This window comes from Gossypium hirsutum, chromosome A08 (genome assembly GCF_007990345.1).
Source record: "Gossypium hirsutum isolate 1008001.06 chromosome A08, Gossypium_hirsutum_v2.1, whole genome shotgun sequence".
Taxonomy (NCBI): Eukaryota; Viridiplantae; Streptophyta; class Magnoliopsida; order Malvales; family Malvaceae; genus Gossypium; species Gossypium hirsutum.
The window spans coordinates 12,286,006-12,305,043 of NC_053431.1; the positions used below are offsets into that span (position 1 = coordinate 12,286,006).

At 31.3% G+C, this 19,038-nt stretch overlaps 2 protein-coding genes across 22 annotated transcripts; both read right to left on the reverse strand.

Annotated features, from left to right (window-relative positions):
* Positions 1–734: 734 nt before the first annotated feature.
* On the reverse strand, positions 735–5,975 carry LOC107951821 (serine/threonine-protein phosphatase 2A 56 kDa regulatory subunit delta isoform-like). 20 transcript variants are annotated; one of them, XR_005900160.1, is made up of 5 exons: positions 5,478–5,958; positions 4,582–4,692; positions 4,021–4,077; positions 3,381–3,435; positions 735–998 (listed from the first exon to the last, which is right to left on the reverse strand). XR_005900160.1 is itself a non-coding variant. In XM_041075867.1 (3 exons), exons 1-3 carry the CDS (start codon positions 5,592–5,594, stop codon positions 804–806), a joined length of 429 nt encoding a protein of 142 aa, XP_040931801.1. In that variant the 5' UTR covers positions 5,595–5,955; the 3' UTR covers positions 735–803. The 20 variants fall into 20 exon arrangements, 1 of the variants encoding a protein (XP_040931801.1); XR_005900161.1 differs by having other exon boundaries at positions 735–1,004; XR_005900158.1 differs by having other exon boundaries at positions 4,021–4,692; positions 5,478–5,975.
* Positions 5,976–14,874: 8,899 nt separating this feature from the next.
* Positions 14,875–17,025, reverse strand: LOC107951828 (cyclin-U3-1). Of its 2 annotated transcripts, none has more exons than XM_016886975.2 (3): positions 16,361–17,025; positions 15,417–15,829; positions 14,875–15,334 (listed from the first exon to the last, which is right to left on the reverse strand). In XM_016886975.2, exons 2-3 carry the CDS (start codon positions 15,815–15,817, stop codon positions 15,079–15,081), a joined length of 657 nt encoding a protein of 218 aa, XP_016742464.1. In that variant the 5' UTR covers positions 15,818–15,829; positions 16,361–17,025; the 3' UTR covers positions 14,875–15,078. The 2 variants fall into 2 exon arrangements, with proteins under 2 accessions (XP_016742464.1, XP_040931802.1); XM_041075868.1 differs by lacking the exon at positions 16,361–17,025 and adding an exon at positions 16,207–16,284.
* Positions 17,026–19,038: the final 2,013 nt, after the last annotated feature.

Genomic DNA, 19,038 nt, shown 5'->3' on the forward strand with positions numbered 1-19,038 from the left:
TCACTTACTTCATTCTTATGTGGAGTGTACACATTGCTCAATTGATGATGAATACCAAATTCTTCACAGAACTTGTCAAACTTTTCTAAGGTATATTCTGCCATATTGTCTGATCTTATCATTTTGATCTTGCAATTTCTTTGGTTCTCAACCATAGCTTTAAACTTGAAGAAGATTATAGCCACTTTGTACTTGTTCTTCATGAAGTACACCCAATAGAACCTTGTACTGTCATCTATAAACAACACAAAATACCTACACTACAGCAAAACTGACTTTTAGCAACGTTTTTTTAGGCCTTTAGCGGTGCTTTTAAGTGCCACTAAAACTATTTGCGGCGTTTCTCCAAGCGCCGCTAAAAACGCCATTATTTCCAGCGCCACTAAAGTTTGCGGCGCTTATCCTTTAGCGGCGTTTTGGGAAAAGCGCTGCTAAAGGTCATGACCTTTAGCGGCGCTTATCCCAAAACGCCGCTAAAGGTCATGAAATTCAAAAAATATATATATTATAAAAGTCGTGAAAAATATAAAAAATTTAAAATTCATTATCAAAATATTGAATGATATAAATATAAAAATTTTCTATTAAAATTTTAACTTTAAAACTAAATACAAAAATTAATGAATTTAAATTTAAAATTTAAAATAATAAATTAATAACACAATTAAAATCTAAAAGTTAGAACTCAAGTTATCTTAAATATTAAAATAAAAATAAAAATTTAGAATCAAAACTAAAATAAATAATAAAAACTAGATTAAATATAAAAATATCAATAAAATAAGACATTATAATGAAGTTACTTAAATGAAATAAGGAAATGCATTAGATTTGGCGACATTTTCTCTCCACCCTTTCTGACAAGCTCTTATTTCCCACATTGCTGTTAATTTCATTTGAGCCGATAGTGCTTCTTCAGCTTTCTCCCTTACTTCTTCGCACGTCTCCATACCCGAATTGCATTTGTCCGCTTCCTTTTGATATTGTGATGCTAACTTCTTAGCCTCGAGTAAAAAAATATATATTTATGTAAAAAATTATAACAATTAAGCATTAGTGACATACAATTAACGATTAAAATAAAATAAAACATATATGTAACAAATAAATTGTTGGTCAAAAAAAGTTGTAAAAAATGAAAAAAGGCATTTGCAATCAATCTTAAAATTAGAGGTGATCTAAAAGGCATAGAAAATAAAATGTAAAATTTCTTTGTATTAAGTTACTTTGTCCCATTTTCCAATAAATACATCCATCCATGACAAAGAAACAGGAAACTGACCTGTAAAGGAAGCATTGCTCAGTCATGCATTAATTAAAGATAGAACCATAAAATTAGCTTAATTCTGCTGGGCAAAATTGCCAAAGATCAGATAATTAACATTTCCAAATACCCGATTGCCATCTTTAATAAAAATGGAAACTTGGAACTTTGCAGGGCAAGTAGCATAGAGAATGCTAATACAAAGCAACAAACATAATAGAAAGAAAGGCTAGCAACAGCTTGCCATGCATGTAAGCATTCATAAAACAGGCATGAGTTTCAACTTTCAATAAATAGCTGCATAACTACCAAGCAAAACCCCATAGCCAAGGAAATGCATAAAAAAACATGACACCTGAGACAAGTGGCTTTGGCAAAAAAAGAAAAAAAGAAAATGCAAAACAAAGGAACTAATAGCATAACAAGGGACAAAGAATTGATTGACACTACTATCATCTAAAACTTCAAAATGAAAGACATAAATGTAGAAGTTCGACATTAAAGGACATAAATGCCAATGTTAAAGAAACTAGACCACAGGTTAAACCGGTTGGTTTGATTGTTTCTTATTTTATTTTTTAGATTTAAATTAAATATTAAATTTTCATAAATTAATTGTATCTAATTAAATTAGTTTGATTCAATATAAATCTTGACTTGACAACGATTATGACTTATATCTGTTTAAGAAATTAAAATAAAAAAAATTGATGAATTAAGAAATAAGAAATTATATTATATATATTTCTAAATCTATAAAATCAATGATAATAATACAATATAAAAATTATTTGCATGCAGAATTGCAAACGCTTCCATTATCCAAAACAAAAAATCAAATTCAGATCAGGTATGACTTGAGAATATTAAAATTAATACCATTAATTTGGTGTAAAGAAATTATTTTAATAAAATAAAGCTACTGTTATGGCCAATTATTAGCTTGGTCCTGAGATGCCCGACCCTACTCACCTAACCAACAATATCAGCTCTCTTGGTGTCTATACTTTTATGGAATATGATGTTAATAAGCAGGCCATGCATGAAACTCACCTTAATGCATTTTACTATTTGATTGACTTTTTAAAGTTACACTATTGCCTCACAAATACTTAACCAACTTAAAACTACTACTACTAATAGAAACCCTGTATGCACCAGAAGGGACTAATATTCCTAATCACTCAAAACATATCTCCAATTACCATTAAATATAGATATATATCAAGCCAACCAAACAAATCATTTCATTTCTCTCATTCAAAGATAACCTAAAGATACTAGCACATCAAACATGAAAGAAAGCGAAACTGTGGAATTTGGTTTCAAATTTATTATCACATAGGAAGGCACATATTGCATCATCCTGATAAGATTGGAATGGCAGACACAAGCAAGAAAACAAGCTAATTTTTTTAACAGTTCAGAGATTAAAGTAGTTCAAAATCTATAATGGCAAGTAAAATGAATTTAAGTGAACAAGTTATTTGATAGAGAGCTTCACTTCATCTTTTTAATTCCATTTGATGAGAGAATTAGAAGACCTTTTCGTTGTTAGCAGCCAAAATAAAACTTTACATGATCCAGTAGTGCCTTCTTCTAAGCTTTCAGAATATATAAAAACAGGGTTTATCATATTTCATGAATTAATGTTATCAAATTTCATTCCTGTGGAAACTATGCATATAAATAAAACAAAATAAGAATAAATTGTAATAGATTAATACATGTGATTAAAAGTATTAATTGATTAATTTGCTTCTAAAAATCTTACATTTCATCTTAATTCCAGAATGCTCCTTTACTTTTTATATAAAAAGAATCATTGCAAAAATTCCATGAATACACAACATTTTTACTAAATTAAGCATGCATAAATAAAATCAACGCCAGAACATAATTAAATCCATGTCTTCTTTTAGCATGCGTACATACACATAAGCATATTTGCATATCACATCATGTAATACACATGTCCTAAAACATTCTCATTCGATCACCTAAAGTAAGTAAATATAGAAACCTTGTTTTCATCACTCACTAGTATCAATTTGATCTTTCTATTTCCTAGCTTTAGCTAATATACCTTGGTTAACAGAAAGTAGAGTGAACTTACGTGTTATCCGAGAAGCAACCGATATGATAAGCTTCAGGGGCATTAGAACCTTTATCTAATATAAGAAATCATTTCAATTAGAGACAAAGAAATCGATAACTTTACCATTCACTGTCTGAGAGCAGAAAGTGTGCCGCAAAAGCATTAGAAGCTGAATATAAAATTGAAAAGAAATTTTAAAAAATAACACACATTTATTTGAGAGATAAAACAAATTAAAATGAAATTGAAAAGAGCGGCGACTTCAAGCATGGAAGATCCAGGAAAATTGCTCACGAATCTGTAGGTTATAATATTTTAATCAATAGGATTTGCAATTAGAAGATTAAATTTAAAAAATTGGGAATTTTGAGAAGAAAAAAAAAGAGATTAACTAACTGTTCTCTAAGGTGCTTGTTGGGATTCAAAGATCTTGGGAAGGAATCCATTGACGAAGAGTTTGAAAACGCAGTTATGAATTTATTACAGAAGATCAGAGCTAAGCAAGTAAAACAGGAAAAAAATGGAGAAACTAGAATCAAGTTTCTATAATATTATAGAAACCAAATACCCCAGTAAGAGAGGTGGAAGCGTGAAATGACAACATTTTCTATTAACTAATCTTCTATATTCAAAGAAAACATAATCTGCTGATGAATACCTTTAAGAGGAAAATAGTGTTCACATCACGACTAGAATTGTAGTCCTCTCAATATGGCTGCACATTACAAGGGAAAATTGACACAACAATATAAAAACAATACAAAAAGGACAGAGCAATTGATGTTCACAGTAAGGTTAACTGTTGGCTACTAGTGTTATTAAAAAAGAAAAAACAAAATCTGCATGACCGAATTCCAAATATGTGCAGTCAAAATTAACACCAAAACTTGTTAAGAACCAACAAATTAAGTTGAACTCAAAGATCATTCTGAGCGATAATTATGAAATCTACAACAAAAATACATAAAACAATAAAGGAATATATATACATAAAGGACCAAGGAGAGCAACAAAATCATGCAAGAACTTCTATCCTCTTCCATAATGGACAAACTTAGCAAAGTACAAGTAAATATCTTCTTAGAAGACGAAAACAAACTGAAGCTGTGAATAGCTTCATTCCAAGCATCACATATTGCATTTAAAGGATGCAGGGATTCAGCAATAATGCATTGTAGTATCAAGCACGTCACGAGATTGAGGTTGCCGAATGAGTTACCAGAGCAACAGTATTTCTAGTTGTTGGTGGCCGGTGATTAGCTGTGTTTTCTAGCCGCTCCCATGCTTTTTTCCGTTTCTCGGAGGATTTGCTTAGCTCTACTTTTTCTTCCTTTAAATGAATAAGGCAAGACATGAAAAATCCATCATCAATATCCATGAACATCTTCCTGACATTATCTAGACATCTCAATTGTTGTAAAACAAAGACATGTAACTGAAAAGTTTAACAGCTACCCTCATTTTAAGACATCAGTAAGTCCCCACAAAACTATCGTTGGGTACGGAGTTGACCGACGTATGTTACATTCAGGTCAAACATATGTAACTAAGCTCGGTCTTATTTAAGCCAACCATAAAGCTGCAAACCCTTAGTTTAGACATTATGTAACTCGTTAAATTGGGGCCTACCCCTAAGTTTTCTCGAGTTATGCTCACTTCTGGTCAAAACTCAAACATGGCGGTGGTGTATGGTAGATCAGTGTCAAATCATAAAACATATCATCAGACTAGAAGATACATCTAGTCATTACAGGTCAAACATAGAGATATAACTAAGCTCAGTCTTATTTAAGCCAACCATAAAGGTACGAACCCTTAGTTTAGACATTATGTAACTCATTAAATCAAGGCCTCACCCGCCCTCCTGAGTTTTCTCGAGTTATGCTCACTTCTGGTCAAAACTCAAACATGATGGTGTATGGTAGATTAGTGTCACAAACATATCATTCGATTCAAAGATAACATCTAGTCATTACATTTCTTAACAAGTTAATAGATGCGTGTTTTAAGGCAGTATCGCAAAAGGATCAAGATGAGAACATACTAGGCACAAGATGTATAATCAAGGCAATAATAAGATGCAAAGTGAGCATATTAAGGTATAGAGAAATTTACCTGGAAGTGGAAATTGTTAATGCAACGACCAATCTGCCAAGACAATGGGACCATAACTTTTTGGAATTCCACCATGTCGATTTCTTCCAAAATATCCTTCAACTCGTCGAGAAACATCACCTCCTTCTGGCTGTTTGTTATTGGCCAGTACTTCAATAGCCCCTTTATCGCTATACTAGATAGCTTCGGGTCCTTATTGATGAACTGAGTGACACAATAAGACAATTGTTGAAAGTAAACTCCCAAAGTTTTTGGCTTGTGCAGCGGAATCAAAACCCTCTGCAAGAAGATCTTATGCTCCTCCTTTAAAGGCAGAGCGAATCCGCTGATTATACTCCCAAAATGAAACCCTAACAGATTGAGAGAAAAGGAGTAGCTATGGTGTATTGACTTAGTGTTGCTAGAAATGGGAAATTTGGGGGCAAATTTTGAGAGTTATTTGGGGAATTTTGGGACAAACGAGCGGCTAATCAAAAATTGGGGATTTTGATTTTTTTTACGGCGTTTTCACTAAAAACGCCATTATAGCTTAATTTTTTTTGTGTAAAACGCCACTATTGATTAATTTTAATTTTTTTTCATTTTTAACATATTTTTTTATTTTTCTCTTTCAAAATTTTTGTGCTGAGATTATTATCTTTTTGGAATTTTTTTTAATTTTAAATATTGAACTTTTTAATTAAAATATTGATTAAAATATTAATTTTTTAATTTTTTTAATTTTAATTTTTTATTTTTAAATTTTTAAATTTTTAAATTTTTATTTTTTTATTTTTGAGTTTATTTTTTATTTCGGTTTAATGTGTAATTGTAGACGTGAAATTATAATTGTGGTTTAAATGTATAGTTGAAACTTTAATTTTGATTTAGTTGAAACTTTAATTTTGATTTAATCATACACATTTAAAAAAATAAATACATCAATATATTTTTATATTGAATAAATATAAATATTTATGTATCCATGCAATATATAAATATAAAATGATGTTATATCAATAATTGTGTAAAAGAAAATGAAAAAACGTGGAGACACAAATATATATTTTAAAAAGAAAATGAGTTACAATTAAAAAACGTGGAGACACAAATGAGTGCAGAGAATTTTTGTTCGTATAAATAAATAAATATTTTAATTAATCAGTTTAGATAAATATTAAAATAGTATAAACAAAAAACTATTAATAAAATTTAAAAGGTAAACTTATCATTTAAAACGTTTTCCACAAAATATCCCTTCAATCCATTAAATTAATTATAGGGTTTAGGATTTAACTATTGAATATGATTCACTTGAGATTAACATACTATATACCCATTGCCATTAAACCTTAAACCATAAAACCCTAAATTATAGACCTTAAACATTAAATATTAAACTGTAAACCAAAAAATAAATTTAATCAATATTAAGTATTGCTTCCATAATTTATTATGAACATAAGCTTTTACATTAATATATATGTATATACACATCAACATCCATGTGATGTTTTTTGGGGTTTAAGGTTTTAGAAGTTATAGTTTAGTATTTTGGGGTTTAGGTTTTTAGAGGTTATAGTTTAGTGTTCATGATTTTTTGGGGTTTAGGGTTTTAAGAGTAATATGACTTTTAGCGGCGTTTTACCGAAAGCGCCGCTAATGCTCCAATTTTTAGCGGCGTTTTACCGAAAACGCCGCTAATGCTCCTACTTTTAGCGGCGTTTTACCGAAAGCGCCGCTAATGCTCTGACTTTTAGCGGCGTTTTACCGAAAGCGCCACTAATGCTCCGACTTTTAGCGGCATTTTACCAAAAGCGCCGCTATTGCTCTGTTTTTAGCAGCGTTTTAACAAAAAACGCCGCTATTGCTCTGTTTTTAGCGGCGTTTTTGGTAAAACGCCGCTATTGCTCTATGTTTTACAATTTTTGCGGCATTTTTTGCTAAAACGCCGCTAAAACCCTATTTTCCTGTAGTGCTATTTCCATTTAGCAAACTTGTTTTCATGGGTCTGCAAATGTCAGTATGTACTAAGTGCAATTTTTCAGTGGCTCGCCATGTGTTCGCAAAGAATAGAAACCTCACTTGTTTTCAAAGCTAACATACTTTGCATACATCATTATGATCGGCCTTATTTGATTGATTTTCAACCAGGTTATTCTTGGACATTTGTCATAAGGATTTGTAGTCAACATGTCCCATTCTTTTGTGCCACAGTTTTGTTTCATCCAGCGAGTTGGAATTTGCTACTGAAGTTGCTAAGTTCTAATTTACAGGAAAACTTCTTTCTGCCATTTTCGTTGATATGAGATTGCATCCACTCGGATCAAGGATTAGGCATTTGTTGTCCTTGAATACTACAAAGTAAATTTTCTCGAGTAGTTGTCCTACATTTATAAGTTTTGGTCTATGCCAGGAACTAAAAGAACATCTATGACAAGTTTAGTACCTGATAGAGTTTTGATTAAAACATCTATATATCCAACTGCTTCGATATACTGGTCATTTCCAACTTTCACCTTGGAATAAAACCTTTTGTCAACATTCTTGAAGATACTCACATCTACTGTCATGTGACTTGTACAACCACTATCTACAAGCCAATTCGTTTTTATTCAACTAAAGAGTTCACATGGTGAAGCGAACTAGGCTTCGCAGGAAGTAGTGAGCTTAAGTTTGCAAAAGGTTGTGAACATTAGTTCTTCTACTTCTGTTGTCTGTGCTTTTGTATTTTGTTGTTAAGTATAGCCTTTGTTTTTGCATACTTTCTTTACATGGCCAAACTGCTTGCAGTTTTTGCATTGGCCATTAGGCTTGAACCAACATAATTTTTCAAGATGACCCAACTTCTGGCAATGCGAACACAATGGATTTTTTTTCTACTATCTTTCTTTGATTTCTCTTTTTTATCTAACTAGCTTTTTTTTCCTTTCTGACTTGAGAAGCTTACAGCTTCTCTGTTTCTTGCTTGAAAAGTTTGTTCAGCATATCATTCTTCTCTGCTTGCCCTTCTTTGTTCTAGAGCATACAAAACATTTATTAGCTCTAAGAGTGAGATGGTTGATAGATCCCTTGAATCTTTCAATGAGGATATCTTTGATTCGTATCTCTTAGGAAGTGTGGTAATCACCTTCTCAACTACTTGGCTATCTACAAACTAGTCCCCCAACAATCTTATCTGGTTCACCAAAGTCATGATTCGATCTAAATATTGTTTCACAGTCTCAACTTCTTTCATCTCGAGGTTTTCAAAATCTCCTCCGAGATTTATCATCTGTTGTTGCCTTGTCTTCTGTGAACCCTGGAACTCCTCATTGAGCTTATCCCAATCTTGTTTGAGAGTGTCACAGGCCATGATTCTTGTAAAGATCACGTCTGAAATACCATTTTGTAGGCAAGAAATCGCCTTGTGTTTTTTAGCACATTCCTCACTATGCTATTTCATTTGAGCAAGAGTGGAATTTGGCTTCAACATTGTTAGTATTTCAGCATTTACAACCTCCCAGAGATCAAAAGCTTGAAAATAGGTTTTCATTGTCTGCTAAGCATTTTTATTACCATTCTTTTGAAAGTCATGAGTGGGGGAAAATTTTAGGGGAAATATATTTCGATCTCTTCAAGAGTTGCAACAATAATCATAGCAAACTTTAATCATGATTCTTCTATAAAAACACAAATAGGTATTTTGGATCATTTTATAATCCTCCTTCAACTACTATTTACCACATATGTTCAAATTATTTCAATTCATATAAATGAACAATTTCCCGAGAATTTTAATATGTTTCTAGCATCCTAAATCCTTCAAGGATTTTAATATAAACTTTACTATATAGTTGTTCATAAAAGGTTGTAACAACAACCATTAGATGTAAGTTAAATCTTTTATGAATTGTCAAAATAATATTTCTAAAGGTTATTGCATCCACCACAAAAGAAAATTATATATTTTCATAATCAATGCAAGAACTTAGCGAAAAACTTCATATTTTTATTCCGCTTTTGCAAAACTACTTCATTTGCACCCTCGCTAGCTTTATACCTTTAGATATTCGGACTACTAGTCCAAAAACTCCACGAATTTAATTGTACTTGAGTTGTGTCTTTCTATTTTGATCAATTTATTACATATCTATATTTCTCAAAAGATTTATTCAAGATCCTCATTTTATTTCATTATTTCAATAATAATATTGCATGCAAAGTCACTGTTGACCACTTTTATTATTCGATTCCACATTTTCTTGAATTGAAATAAGTTATCGAGATATCTTATTTTCATTATTTTAATCTTCAGTTTCAGGTACCTGAATCTCTTCTGGAGTTTTACTTATTAGTTATGTGTTAGGTCTCTTCTGGAGCACCCGCGTCCACTATATGACCGTCTAGAAGAATTTTCATCTTTGGAACCGATCAATCTATTATTTATTCTAATTGATTGTCCTACTGGGACTTTGATTAAAACTAAAATATTAGATGGTCTATAACACTTGGTTATTCTCATTAAGTTTATAAATAACATCTAATAGCTAACTTTAATGAGTTATCCTTGTTGAACTTTTGGTTCAAATTACTCTCCCCCTAACTCATTATAAGTTATTATTTATCTCCCCCAAATGTCGGGAGAACTATTGAATCAAAATAGTAATCACGGATCATGTCATAATTAAATCTCCAATACATTCAAAACATCTAATGATATAATGAGACTTGTAATTAATATATATCCTCAACTTTCTTTAAGGATTCACTCATCTTTGTGCGTTGTGGTGGAGCAATCAGAACATATACGCACATACAAAAATTCAAAGGTGAGAAATATTTAGCTCTTGACTAAAAACCAACTGTAATTGGAAGTATTTATAATTTATTGGCTTGATGCGTATAACATGTAAATCAACATAATCTCATGTTGAAAGAGGAAGTTTAGTTCTCATAAGTAATGGTTTAGACGTTAACCAGAGGCGTTCAATCAATAATTTCTCTAAACAATTATGCGCATAAATAATAAGCTTTTATGAATAAATTTCAAACTCGACCAATAACAGACTGTGATATAAAGTCATCAGTATTAGCAAGATGAATTGTCTTAATTCCATGATTTGAAATTAATTATTTAAACAAGCAATCTTGCAAACGACAGGTTACAAGTTGATAACACATACGTGATTATTTTGTAGATGCATCTACCAAAATCATATAATATCAGAATCATCCACATGGTGGATGAATGAACCCATATTCATTTTAGAAATGTAAGACATTAGATCTCAACTTTAGCTAGTGAGTTTCTAACAATTAATTTTCATTGAAAACAAGCAACAAATGAGAATTCTTTAAATTAAAGAGTCTTTTGGTTCTTAAATGAATGTTCATATGAATTCTCAATTAATTTTTGCATCATATATGATCCAGGATAGTCTAACTGGTCATACCAAGTAATAAATGTATTTGTATCAGTAAACTTCTGGTTTACTTTAATATGCATTTCAGTTGTACTAAATTGTAACAAATTGATATTTTTACTATCATTCCTTTTACTTTATATCCACATATAAGTACTATTATGACATTTACTACTAGAAATGTTTAAATCAACATGAAGTCTATAATGCCACTGAGTCAATAAATATAATTTCCAAATAATTATATGCAATATTCGCTTCAGGGAATATGTCAAAATTTTTAAATATCCAAAAAAAATTATTAATAGCAAACTTTAGAGTGGATCTTATTTTCTAGGTATACCACATGTACATAACCAATGACTTTTCATATATAAGTTTTCTCTCTTACAAGTTCTCATCAGTAATATTTTTCCACATAATTTTAATTGAAAACTTATTCTGAATACTGTAGAGTTATACTCATAGTTTAAAAAAAACTTGCAACTTCAGCTGTATCCAACCATAACGAGTTTGAGATAGAATTACTATATTCTATTGCTCATAAGCTGATATTTCACATTCAAATATTTTGCTTTCAATCCCTTAATGGGGATAATGACAAAAGAAATCACAAAGATAGTCACAATCAATGCAATTTAATATCAAGAGTAATCAATAATTCAATCTTCTTTTGATTCATATAAAATATAATCTTTTCCTTATTCACGATTTTAATATGAGATCCATTATGAATATATTTTAAAACCAATAGATGAATCATCACAAGATATTAATATATTAGCTCTTTTGGAGCTTTTGACTAATTTTGTACTACCAAATATTAAAATAATAATGGTTTTTATTTTCTTTTATGCTTGCGTTCACTTTGGGGAATGCAATAAATTTACTGAGACGAACTTATAAACGTCCCAATAGATTTTTTATTTCATAATCACCATCGCAAACATGCATGAATTTTAAATCAAAATCTATCTATTCATGTCATCATGATTAGTCTCCAATTATAAACATGATATAATAAATAAATCATAGTAAAATATATTTGAAGATCTTTAACATCATCATCATCATCACCCTGGCTATTATCACGAGCATTAAGTGGTTAAAGGCTCTAATGATTACTTATAGTGCCCAAGCCTCAATTGAAATAGCAGCAACTCTAGGAGGCAATCGACAACAGTAAACTTTGAGATATCTTTGTGACTTATGGAGAAAAACAATTAAAAGAGAATCGTATTGATAGTGTGTTATAAAATAAATAGACAGAGAGTAAAGAACAAAGAAAATGGGAGAGCAAAAGAGAAAGCGTATTTTATTGATCAATTGGAATCTTTATAAAGCTTCTCTGAAGTCTCTAGGCATAAGAAGTATAAATGAAGTAAAGATTTACTTCTAATTACTATTAGAATTTAAAGTATATCAAAATTTATCTTGATTTTAATGGACATCCACTTAATAAAATATTCATAACAGCAATAATATTTTTATTAATAAAATTTTAAAAATAATAAAACTTAATGAATTTTTTTGAAAAAATATAAAATTTAACAATTAATTAAGCGTTTGTTATAAGAAAGTTAATGTGAAGAAGCCAGGGTATGAAAACAATTAATTGATGCAACCATAAACCAGAACTAAGTCAAAAGATTATGTAGCTAATAAGCCAAGGAGGAGGAGGTGCGACAGTGACAGTAGTTCACAAAACAAGTGGCAGTGGCTGGCAGGGATGTGGTTTCGATGTGAAAAGAAGAAATAGATTTGGAATGGGGACTGCCTGTAGCCCTGTACTTTTGAGCTCTTAAAGATGGCTGCTATTGCTTTGCTGATGCGGTGGAGTGGACCGACATTCTGCTCTCTTTTCTGCATCTTGGAGCATTCTATGTCTCATTTCTCATGCATTGGGTATGGATAATTAGAAATATATTCGGCCTATATTTTTTTGGTGCCTAAGACGTGTGGGGAAATCAACATGAGTTGTAAGAAAGTAGATATTTCAAGTTGAACTAAATTTATGTACATTTATTTATACCTTCCATTTATTACTTTATACTAAGTACGTCTATCAAGTTATTGCTTTATTGCTTTAATAACTTTTGTAAACATTAAAATTTAATCCAAAAATAACAAAGTCGAAAAACCAACTTTAGAATGTGATTTTTTATCTACACTTAATTAAAAGTTTTCTATTATAATTAAATTAATCAAACAATATATTTTCTTATTACACTTAATATTTTAATTCTCCTGGCTCTCATAAAAAAAATTTTAGTGTTTTTTCGCCTCGGAATTGAAACCATCTCATAGATTTTTCAACAATTAAGATTGAAGAATCTTTCTTTAAATTTCTCTGGTACCAGGTTCTATTTTTTTTAACTTTGAAAGTTATATTATTAGTTTATATTTTACGTAGTTCGAAGTACTATAACGAATATGCTCATTATTTTCTTCAATGAAAAGGTGAAAAATTTTACAATATCATATCTCGAGCCTAACTCTTAAATCATTATTACAAACACATTGAGAAAGTTGTATTTAAAGTGTTAAAGCTATAAGATTTCAAATCCCTCAAATAAGAGATACTTTATTGAAATTAACTAAAGTTAGTGATAATCCTAAAGTCAAAAGTAAAATCGATGACAGGTTTGGTTCACGAATTGAATAGGGCTGTAATGGAAATAATAAAATAGAACTGAAATGGGATAAAGTTGTAATAAGTAACTCAATTATTTGATTGAATGTAATAGATGTTGTAATAATATAAGAAAAAAACTAAAATGACCAGAGTACCCTTAACAGAATTTTGTTAGGTAGATGATTATTGTTATTTAGGATTACTATTAAATATAATTTAATAAAAATGATAATAAATAATTTAATCATAATTTAATATAATAATTATTAAATATAATTTAATAACATTAGTAATATAATTATTTTTATATTAAATTATATTAAAATATTTTATTTTAAATTATATTTTGAAATAAAATATTTTATATTAAAATATTTCAAATATTTTATTTTTATATTTTGAGTCTAAATTTCAAAGGACTAGTCTGAAAATTAATTTTGTTATGTTATAAAAAGTTGTATGAAAAAACTATAACGGGAGGGTAAGTAATAGGAAAGTAATAGCCATTCCTTGAATGAGTATTATGTTCAACCAAACAAATAAATAATTTATCATTCAATGAATAAATGAAGAATGCTATTCCATTCCCCTCAACCAAACAAGTTGCGAATGTTTAGCAATATACAAACTTGAAAATTTTGAGTTGTTATTGGGCATGATTATTTCATATGAAATATTATTTGCTATGAACTTGGTTAGCAAAAAATTATAATCAAAAGGTATGTGAATTGATATAGCTATAGAATAATGAAAAGTTCTTCTTTCAATTTCTTTTTTTTTTTTTTTAAATACTGGATTCCAAAATACTATAACATGTGCCAAAGAAATAGTTATTGAAATGCAAATAGAATCTAAATTTAGTGAAAAACATATTACTGAAATATTTGATTTGACGAGAATGTTAACAATGAAACAATAAAATCTCTTTTAGAATCGATTTTTTTTTAGTATCGTATTCAATGTAGAAAAAGTAAAGTCAGTAGATGAAAATTTGAAAATCTTCAAAACATGAATCAGATTAAAAAGTTTTGAAAGAAGACACCCGATTGACATAATTATATAAAAAAAGATTTGATTTCTTTCCGAATATATTGCCTATAGAATAATGTTAAGAAAATTTTCTAACATGGACCAACTATAGTTTGATTATAATAGTTTAATAGATAATTTTACATCTCTTAAGGTTTAAAAAATAAATTTTCTAATTTTCTAATAATTATTTAATTAAATTTAAAAGTTCTCATTTTACAATTTCACTTTAAGCTTGCACTTGTCCTGTCTAGTCATGGAATCATATAAAAATAGATAGGAACAAAATTAAGTTAAATAAATTTATTTGAATTAAAGAAAATATTTAATTATATTTGAGCATGGTAAATTAAATCATTTAAAAAAAATTTGATGATCACAAAGTTAATATACAACATGCCTTTTGCACTGCAAAGCAATGAACACAAGGTGCACGCTAAGAAACAAACAACATCATGAAAAAGATGGAAACAATCAATGCTAACTAATAGGCGAATTCAAATGATGCAAAAGCTTGCCGTTTCTTCAAGAATCTTGGCATGACTGCGTAGCTTCATCTTGAAATTGTGGGAGCGCATTGCGTATCACTTTTGCTTGGCCAACTATCTTTGATTCCACAGGCTCGAATAGGCCTTTCGATTTGATTACCTTCCCAACATTCCTTTTGCAGCTGACAACAGTATCTTTGGAATGTATTCACAGTTACTTGAAGTCTGAAATCCAGACCAAACAGGAAGCTCATCTCCAACCTGTTGAGCTCCGCCGTGCTTACCCCTCCCACTCGCGCATAATATGCATTGTTGAAAAACCTGCAAAACACAATGGGATCAAATGATGCAAACTATATCTAACATCAACCTCAACCTCAAACTACAATCTCATAACACTCACGCATCATCAATAAACTTTGCGGCTACCAATACACTGGTTATGAGGAGTCGGTGAACATTAAGGGAAGTCAAATGCACATCCGTTTGTTGAACAAATCTATCCACATAAATGTATGCAACGAGAAAGCACAACGGACTGCAGCCAGCATACTTGAAGATGCGATCAATATAATGCTGAATGCTTATGGTGGGAGCTCTTAACCCATGAAACATGGCAACATTATCTTTGAACTTCACCGTCTCGGACTCCATCTCGTTTCTTTGGACGGATTCCTCAAGAAGCGAAGAAAGCAGTGACAAAATCCGTGGAGTTCCAACAACTCCTTTACCCAATTCTTTGAATCCCAAAGCACGGTATATGTCAGAATCCACACACTCGGTATCGATTGCAAGAGTTCCCATAGCTAGCTTGAACTGCAAAAGATGAAAAAGGTCATTAGTCAGACAGTAATGACCCCTATCTGCTGGATCTACAAACATGTGCAGGACGCATGTTTAGAGGCCAATTGCAAAGCCACAAATCCAGTTTGCAAATGAAAACCGCTAGCTTGGCGCCACATTAATCTTGTTTCAATGGACCATGTTAAGTATCAGATCTTGTTGCCAACATTTTCATTCTTACCTAATACATAATATATTGAAATTTATTTCATATAATTAAGTGATGTCTAAGCTTTTTCACCGAATAGGCTCGCCATCTTCCCAAGCCTCAAAATTCAACACCCAACAACCATCCCAAAGAAGCAAATCAATTAACAAGCCAACCAACTGAAAAAGCTATAGAAAATCACCTAAAAAATTCCAAGTTTCCTTGCTCACATACAAGAGCTCAAAAAGAATTATGAGAACTTAAGCAAAACCCATCAAACCAAATCTGATAAAAACACACACCCAAATCAGGAAAAGAAAACAAGTGAAGACAAAAAGAAAAAAAAACAGACTTACAAAATCTTTAGAAACTTCTTCTCAATATCCTTGAATCTGCTTCTTCTGAACTTCATACAAAGAAAAAAGAAAACATAAGAGAGATGGATCAAATCTTATCCTTAGATTAACTTAGCCATACTGTCTCCCCTACACCTCTCTCTCTCTCTCTGTCTCTCCCTGTCTCTGTGTCTGCTCCTTCCAGTTTATTGCAGAGACAGAAAGAGAAAAAACAGGTTTTTTTTTGGGGGGGGGGAGGGGGGTTGAAGTCCCACAAGTAGTTTTCCCTCAATCTCTGTACCCTTTAATGGTATGTCTGAAGCTTTACACGGAAGACAGTGTCGGTAGTGGGATTATTCATTTCTCACCCATTGTTGAAGTGGAAGACTAGGAAGGAAAGTTAACCCTCTAAACTCCAACCACCTTTCAATTTGCCTTTCCCCTTAGGTTAAACTGAAACACCCCTTGGGGTTGGGCCCCACTTCTGTAGCCATCCCACATTTCCTACCCTACTTCATCGCCTTTCATTTTGGATTGACTTATAAAAGTGGAAGATAAAAAATAGACTTTTAATTAGAAAATAAATGGAAAAATATGTAACAAAACTTGCAGAACAAAGTGTATGAAACAATTTATAAACCTGTGTATCGTGATGTGCATAAAACTTCAAAAAAAAAAATGGTGACATCATGTGAGTTGGTTTTATTTGAAGATGTAAATACAATGTATTTCTTTCACAAATTTTGGCCACCGCCAGTGCAGTGCCTGGCTTCACCCGTTTTCCTCGCCATTAAAGTTAAAAAAAAAAAAACTCAAGTCTGATTTCAGAAACTGTTCAATTACTGTGTAATATTTAGAATTTTATAAAAATATTAAATTCAAATTGAATAAGTACGAAAAAATAATCGGTTAATTCAAATATAAAAAAAAAGTTTATTTTAACCAAACATCCAACTAAAGTAAACGACTAAATTACCAAATAAAACATTTTTTTTAAATTACGGGAATATCGTTTTTACTAAAATGCATTCAACTAGTGTCATTTTCAAGAGAAACTCAAAAAAATATTACCAATTGGAAGCGTTTTACCCCTCTGACCAGTAAAGCGCTTTTAACTTAGTGTGCTAAGCAAAAACTCCTCCAACTTAGCGTGTTCCTCCCGACGGTAAAAAAAATTATAAAACCCCTCCACCTACTAATTTCTTACATTTCTCTCTTAAATCTCTCAAATTCTCTCTTAAATTTTTTACTAAAATTCTATTTCTATCTAAATTCTATTTTTTATTAATATTTTCAAGAAATATTTTTTTATTAAAAATTTTTTCTTGTTCTATATAATTTAGCAATGGCTGGGTTTCTAATCTGTCTTGATAACAAGCACATCTAGTCAATCAATTGCAAACGGTAAGAATAAATTTTATTTTTGTTTAATTTTTTATTTCATTGTTATATTTTAACTAATATTTTTATAATTTTTACGTAAATAGGTGGAAGATCAAATTTTACAATGTCATATTCGTAATCTACCTGGCCCTCCATCACCGTTGATCGAACCATTCTTGAGAGAAGCCAATTTTTAGCATTTGGCCCTTGTAGTTCGGGGGTGTAAGTTGGACCTAAAACTCATAAGCGCATTGGTGGAAAGGTGGAGACCCGAGACGCAGACATTCCATCTTTCATGCAGTGAGTGCACCATCACTCTAGAGGACGTTCATTTACAGTTGGGGTTACCCGTGGAAGGGTCAGTAGTCTGTTCACTCTGGTGATTGGGGAGTCGTATGTAGTGATCTTTTGGGTGTCACTCCGGAGATGACTTACGGAGGTCGAATTAAAATGGTTTGGATACGAAAACATTTCACGGAGCTGGTTGAGGATCCGACTGAAGTCCAAAGAGAACGATACGCTCGTACGTACATCCTTCAGATTATCGAGGGTATCCTGATGCTGGATAAGTCATGAAATCTCGTCCATCTAAAGTGGTTGCTGAAATTCGTTGATTTTAGAGCAACGGGCGAACTCAGTTGAGGGTCTGTATGTGCCAAGCGACGCAACCAGGAAAAATCAATATTGGTGGCAACCTTTTACTACTACAATAATGGGCTCGGTTCTGATTTCCATTTTTACATCCTCGAGCGAACTACTTATATATATTCTCACTCGCAACAAGGTAAAATTCAGTAGATATTACCATGATTAAATTGATTTAAATTAAAATTATTATGCTAAGAAGTTATTTAAATAGGTGGAACTATGTGCAGAGTCATGTGGGATTACCCACTAAGCATCAAGTTATACGGCTTCTATTAGACCAACGATCGGAAGCTGGGGTATGTATTTATTTAATTTTGAACTATATATAAATAACATAGTCCATTTCGTATTTAGTAGTGTATATATATAACTAATATTTTAATCACGTTAATATAGTTTGAATGGACACCATACGAGGATCCAACAATTCGAAAATAATCACCGATGAATTCTTTGTGAATCCCAACACTTGGCACGTGAAGGTCCCATTGGTAGTGCTTGCTACCGTCGCGATACATAAGACTGATAGATGTTGCAGCAATTCAAATTCCTGCAGCCGATTTGCATGGCACCTTAAGACCTTGATGAGCTGCATCCTATCAACTTGTGAAGATCGAAAGAGAATTGGTCGGTATTCCACTCCCAACATATCAACATGTGGAATAATC